At 33.9% G+C, this 7,286-nt stretch overlaps 1 protein-coding gene across 1 annotated transcript; it reads right to left on the reverse strand.

Moving 5' to 3' along the window:
- Nucleotides 1-2,884: 2,884 nt before the first annotated feature.
- LOC114287550 (arogenate dehydratase 1) lies at nt 2,885-4,868 on the reverse strand. Its single transcript, XM_028230935.2, has one exon. It carries the CDS (start codon nt 4,447-4,449, stop codon nt 3,172-3,174), a length of 1,278 nt encoding a protein of 425 aa, XP_028086736.2. The 5' UTR covers nt 4,450-4,868; the 3' UTR covers nt 2,885-3,171.
- Nucleotides 4,869-7,286: the final 2,418 nt, after the last annotated feature.

The raw sequence follows: 7,286 nt of genomic DNA on the forward strand, positions 1-7,286 counted from the left end.
TTTTTTTACAAATAATTTACTTTTTAGATACATCTAAGTAAAATATATCTAAAAAAAGTAAAAAATATACTTAAAATTTTAAAAATATTTACTAAAAATTAAAAAAAAAACACAAAAAAAAAAATTAAAAAACTAAAACCAAATACACTGAGCCTACTAGTTATGCACGTTTAGAATAAACTACAAGGTCACAGACTTTGAATTATGTTATGGAAAAATGTTTGAGGGCCCGAAATTGTTTGGCTTGAAATTGGCTCGAAACTCAAAACGACGTCGTTTTGGATTCTCTTACCGGTAACATGTAATAAAATTCTCTTACCGGTAAGATATATTACAATTCTCTTACCGGTAAGATAATCCAAAACAACGTCGTTTTGGATTCGGGACAAATTCGAGCTTGAAATGTTCGGGCCCTGTAGCAGCTTTGTTATGTTATGCCCTCTAGTCATCTTTTATCCTCTTACATCTTTTACACACAAAACCATCATTTGGCTTCAACGACCACCACCATCCCCTTTCATTATCACTACCCCTCGCCGCCACTATGGCTGCCATCATCTCCTTTTTTATATGGAAAATACTTCGTAGCTCGAAAAACATGCGGCTCGAATTGGCTCGAATACTCAAAACGACGTCGTTTTGGGTTTTTTTTTTTCAATTTATTCTTTCCTGTTTACAGAGAGGGGGAATAGATTTGAAAACCACAGATCAATTTTTTCTCTGAATCGACAGAAGATGGAGAGAGAGAAGGAGGAAAGATGGAGAGGAGGAGGAAGAGGAGGAGAAAAAAAAGATGGAGAGGAGAAATGGATTTGTATATAGACAGATCTGTATACATCACACAGAGGAGACTCTTTTCCTCTCTTTCTCTTGTGTATGTCTGTGTGTTAGGAGAGATTGATGAGCTACTTATTAATAAAGTTTAGGTAAGGTGGGTGGTGAAGCATTCAATGGCCTCTCTATTATTATGGATGTCTCTCATCTCATCTTATCTCTCTGCTACACACGTAGCTTTAATTTGAATCTCCGTAGGTTTGATTTTTGGTTTTAATTTGTGAGTTTGATTTTTTGTTTTGATTTAAATCTCTTTAGGTTGAATTTTTGGTTTTAATTTGTGGGTTTGATTTGTTAGTTTGATTTTTGGTTTTGAGTTTTGGGTTTGATCTGTCTGATTCTTCCTCTCCACTTCTCTTCTTCTTCTTTCTTCCTTCTCTATGGAACTTGTGAGTTACGAAAAACAAAAAAAAAAAAAAAAAACCAAAACAACAGCGTTTTAGTCTCGAGCCAGTCAAGCCTCCCATCTTTCGAGCTACCTAGCGGGGTCATTTTTATATTACCACCACCTTCGACCCTTCCACTAAATTCACCTTGATACAAAGCAAAAACTCAAAATTTTCTATTTAAGCATATTGCGTGTTTATACTTATCTAAGCCTCGTTTGGAAGTATATTATTTTAATAATTTTTTAATTTTTTATAAAAAAATATGTAAAAAAAATAAAATAATATGATAATTTATAGTGACTTTTTAATTTTTTAATTAAAATTGAAGTTACCAAACAAAAGCTAGTATTTTCGGTACACAAAAAGCAACTTTTTGTGTCACCTAGACCTTTGAAACAGATTCCATATAAGACTTCACAATGATGTAATGTTTGGTTTCGTTTTTTTTGAAAACAGTTTTCAAAAAAAATTTATTTTTTTATTTTTTGTATTTTTTTATTTTTATTGATTTTTAAAAATATTTTAAGTAATTTTTTTTTAATTTTTAAACACACTTAACATAAATATATATAAAAAGTATAATTTTTGTAAAAAAAACTTTTAAAAATTTAATAAATATCAAAAATACAAAAAAAAATACGAAAATTTAGTATGTTTTTTTTATTTTTATGTATTTGTTAATTTTTAAAAATATTTTTTCACAAATTTTTTACTTTTTAGATACATCTAAGTAAGGTACATCTAAAAAAATGCTTAAAATTTTAAAAATATTCAATAAAAATAAAAAAAACACAAAAAACAAAAAACTCAATTTTTAAAAAACTTAATCTAAAAAACTCAAGCAAAAACATAAATCACAATAATAAAGATTTAGATTTGAAAATGAAAGGGTTACGCAATGTACATTATTAAAATAAAAATAAATAAATAAAAGTAACTCAAAAGACCATAAAAATCGAAAGAAGGAAACCGCTATGGTGTGACTTGGCAATCATTTCATTTTTTGTTTAATGTCCAAACGTCCAAAAATTTAATTACAATATTTTTTGTTACATTAATTTATGATAATATTACATATTTTATGATTAATATTATAAAATAATATAATAAAATTACACATTTTGTGATGGGGTACATATTCTACTGGGTGCACACTATAGGAGAATCGAAAAAGGATATCACATCTACAAACTTTATTTACTGTATAACTTTACTCATAAAAACCACAATAAGGTGAAACACAATGAAAAAAATAAATAAATAAATAATAAAAAAAAATAATAAAAACTTCAGTTAAGTTGTTAGTTGAAAAGAAAAACAAAACAATACCAAGAATGAGAAAATAATCAAATCAGAATGTAAAATATCTACTTTGAATTAATTAAAAATCTTTAGGCAGAGTGGTTGAACCCAAATGAGTAGTGAAATTTGTCCAAAAATAAAAAAAATAAATAAATAGTGAAATGTGGACAATTAAATCGCCAAAAAAAATTAGATTAGGGGATGTAATTTTTTTGTCATTGCAAGGTGAAAGTATGCGAGTATTTTCATTTAGGAGCAATACTAATAAAACTTGATGATGAAGAAAATGAAATAGTTATATATATTATGATGCAAATAACAACCAAAAAAAAAAAAAAAGAAATCATAGGAACTACAAATAAAATAAGTTTCTTTCTTTCTTCATTATCTCAAACATGAAAATTACAAAGATTGCGTGGGGTGGTAATAAGATGATATTCACAAATCTCATAAAGAAAGCCACAACTTTCATGATGACATCAACTTTATACATATTTACCCCATTAACAACAACTCTTTTTCTCGTCTCTTCCTTCCTTGATGAATTAAAAATTCTAACCACAAAAAAAAACAGAAAAAAAAAAAGAAGAAATTAAATATTTTTTTAAATAAATATTGAGAGATAGCGAGAGAGAGAAGGGTTTTGCTAATCTTCCCGGGAGGGGCACCAAGGTGTCATGTCCATGGGATAGCTCCCCAACACCCTCAAGAAAGAGGTGAACTCCTGAACCTCCGCGAGCGCGTTCTGCGCTCTCACCTCCGCCATTGAAGCCTCGAAATCCACGTAGAACATGTACTCGAAATGCTTCGCTGTTCCTTCATTCTGATCATCCACTAGCCGAATTGGCCTGCTCCTGTGCGGCCTACTCTCTATCTTCGTCAAGCTTATATTCCGAAACGCGAACGCCGACAACACCTTGAACAGCACCGAAGTTCCTTGATCATGCGCGAACACTATGCTCGTCTTGAAAGGTCGGTCTGTTCTCGGTATGATCGGTTCTCGAGCAAGCATCACAAACCGAGTCACGTTGCTCGAATCGTCCTGGATTCCGTCGGCCAAGATTTGGAGTCCGTAGAGATCGGCGGCGCGTGATGAAGCGATCGCCGCCGTGTCGCGGAGGTTATTCGCGGCGACGAACTCCGCCGCTCCGGCGGTGTCGTCGACGGCCTCGCGAACCACGTTGAGGCCTAGTTTGGTGAGAGTGTGTTCGCACTGAGCTAGGGCTTGAGGATGGCTAATCACGCGAGTCAGATATTCTTTTCGAACGCCTGGGAGAGCGAGGAGGGAGTGGTGGACGGGGAGCTGGACTTCGCCGACGATGTGGAGTCGGTGGCGGAGGAGGAGATCGTAGTTCCGGTGGATGCTTCCGCCGAGAGAGTTCTCTACCGGCAAGACGGCTCTGTCGGCGATCCAGAGCTCGACGGCTTGGAATGCGACTTCGAACTGGTCGCAAGGGACGGCTTCGCAGTTCGGATAGGCTTTGCCGGCGGCGGCTTCGCTGTAAGCGCCGGGGACGCCTTGGTAGGCGACTCGGAGCTTATTGCCGTGAATCGGCGCCGGAGATAGGTCGGCGATGGTGAGCGCCTTCGGAAGGTTATCGATAGGGACGAGATCTAGGGTTTTGTGGCCGTTGACGGCGGTGATGTCAGAGTTGCCGCTCTTTTCGGTGTCTTGCTGCTGGGAAGCCACCTTGCTGGCCAGGATGGCGCAGGAGCTCTGCCAGTCGGCTCGGCAGGAGCCAACGCCGCCGCACAAGACGTTGGCGTTGGTTGTGGCTGCGTTTGACGTAGCATTGGCAGAGTCGAACCGGTACACGCATTTCACGAGTAGTCGACTCGGCGCGACTCGGTTGGTGGAAATCGGAGATTTCGTGGTAATTAGAGACTTGAGACTAATACTCGTAGAAGGTGTGAGAGACTGCATTTTTTTTTTTTCCCCTTAGAATTCGATCTTGAATTCTTTCAAATGATTGTTATAAAAATGGAAGGAAAAGAAGAGAGGGCTGGTTAGAAATGAACAGTTGTTTTTTGTTTTGTTTGTGTTTTGTGTGTGTTTTTTTTAAAGCTTGTTGTTCCGTGAGAACGTCCAAGCTGAGAAAAATAAATGGAGGGTTGGGGTTTTTATAGTGGTGAGAAAGAGAGAGAGCGAGAGAGGGTGTGCGTGTGTGATGAGGAAGGAAAGTAGAGGGAAAACACTTGAGAGAATGGTATGTGTGTGGGACGGTGGTTCAGTCAATCTCACACCTACCACCTTTATCTCTCTTATTTTCTCTTTCTACAGTTTATGTTGAATTTGAATGTTTAATTTGTTTGTAATGATTTTATAATATTCCTATTTTGAAAAAATAAGGGCAAATTACATATACACCCCTCGAGGTTTGGCTAAATTACAGATGCCCCCTGAGGTTTGAGAAATTACGAATTTCTCGCTGAATGCTATATTTGCATAAGAAATTAGAGGGTAATTTGTTATGAAATATAAACCTCAGGGGGCAAATTGTTATAAAAATACAAACCTCAGGGGGCGGGATGTAATTTTCGAAACCTCAGGGGTATCTGTAATTTAGCCAAACCTCAAGGGGTGTATATGTAATTTGCCCAAAAAATAAATAACAATCTTGATTTAAAAATAGAAGTAATTCTCATGTATTAACAATTATGGAATTATTAAAATAAAATTCATGAGAAATCTGAATCCATTTATATAAAATATACATAAATGAATATAAAGAATTATTTTACCACATACATCATAAATGACAATAATTTGTTTTTTTCTAAAATATAAAGTCAGCAATAAAGAATTAACTATATGTGAAAAAGTAATCCTTATGATTGTTTAGAAAAATTAGTTAAAATTTAATATTTTAATATTTTTTAAAAAATAAAAAAAATAATATTATTCAAAATAAATCAATAGTTGAATATTAACTTTTAGTCAAATTTCCAAACGTGTGTTTGATTGCTCCAATAAAAGAAGCCGCGGGTGTTTGAATTTTTTTATTTTTTTGGTTAAGAATTTTAAAAAAATTACCTAGCAAATGTTCTGTCGCTAATTTAAGGTTTGAGTACAGTTATACATCATTTGTTTTTTTTAATCGTTTTATATTAGGGCTATGATTGGTGGTCACAAATTCTGTAGCTCAAAAATTTTGTGGTTCAAATGGCCTGAAAATGTCAAAACGACATTATTTTGGGTACAAAACAACTCCGAAAATGTCAAAACGACGTCGTTTTGGCATTTTCAGACTATTTGAACCACAGAATTTGTGGCCACCAAACATTTTTCTTTATATTATTGGATACATGATATTGTATTATTTATCTTTATTATTTCAAATAACAAATTAATCATGAATATTTACGATGATATGAAACGGTGATAAAAATAAATAAATAATAATATATAGCATTTCCTTTTAAGTTTTTAGCAATGTTACAGGAAAATTTTAATCTACACACTTTTGAAAAATATGTATTGTATACCTCTTTAGTTATGTCATTTTTTTCTTTAACTATGATATTATTTTAGTTATGACTCATTAGTTCTTTAATTATACTTTATATTATATGTTAGTTATGACATTTTTATTTATTTTTAGTTATAACTCAAAAAATATGAAATTATCTCATTTTTTTTCTTTTCTTTAGTTGTAAGGTACATATGTTACACACATTTTATTTTAGGAAGTCAATGTTAGGCTTTTTTGGGCTACCAAAAGACAAAATAGGTTAAAATAGTCAATAAGAGAAAATATCACATCAAATCAATAATTATTTTATTTTTTTTCTTACAAACATCACATCCAACTACAAAAAAAAAAGTTAATCCTCTTACTAAATACAAATATTTTAACCTACTAAGGTTTCGTTTAGTATGTGGGTTGACTTTTTAATTTTTTGATTTTTTTTGACTATTTTAGCTTGGAGCTAAAGCCTCGTTTGGAATGTGGGTTGGCTTTTTTACTTTTTGACTATTTTAACCAGATTTTGAGTGGTTACTGTGCGGGGCTAGGAATGGCAACGGGCAGGGCGGGGCCAGGGATCACACTCCCCGTCCTCAAGCTCTGATGGTGGAAATCTCCTTGCCCCCGGCCGTAATCCCGACGAGGAACCTATCACCGTTCATGTCCCCGCCCCTAACGGAGATCGAGTTTTCCTGACCCTAAACATTCTCTAACCATCCCAAACTTTTTGCTACCCATTTCTAAAACTCCTTTAAATAAATAAATAAATAAAAGATAAATTTTTAAAAAAAAAACCCATTTCAGAAACTGGGGTTTTTCTATTGAATTCAAGCTCAAATATCTTAAAAATTAGACAATCCCAACTCAATTTTTCAGATCCAGTTTTAAATTTTTACCTTGTAAGTTTGTGGGTCTAATCAAAGAGGGGTGATTGTTCTCATCAGACAAAACCATTTTCTTTGGTTATATGAACTAATAATTCACAACCCAGATTATAGATCTCTCTCTTGAACAAGAACCTAGCTTAACAAACTAAATGTAGACTAAGAACATCTGAGAAAATAACCCTAACTTGCAAATCTAACAACATAATCACAGCCAACTCAAAACCCTAAACAGAAGCTGAAGTTGTAAAACACACACAAATATATAGATATGTATATATATATATAGATATATATTCACCCATGGATACATACAGAGAGAGAGAGAGAGAGAAACTAGATCTAGATTTGAAATGGTGGAGTTCATGGAGGACTTCGCTGTGCTCGACCGATCTCGTTTTCCTTGGAGT

This window comes from Camellia sinensis, chromosome 12 (genome assembly GCF_055761805.1).
Source record: "Camellia sinensis isolate YWXY chromosome 12, ASM5576180v1, whole genome shotgun sequence".
In the NCBI taxonomy this organism is placed as follows: Eukaryota; Viridiplantae; Streptophyta; class Magnoliopsida; order Ericales; family Theaceae; genus Camellia; species Camellia sinensis.

Excerpts from the sequence above, each read along its gene's own strand:
- LOC114287550 (XM_028230935.2), bottom strand. The coding sequence starts at position 4,449 with ATGCAGTCTCTCACACCTTCTACGAGTATTAGTCTCAAGTCTCTAATT.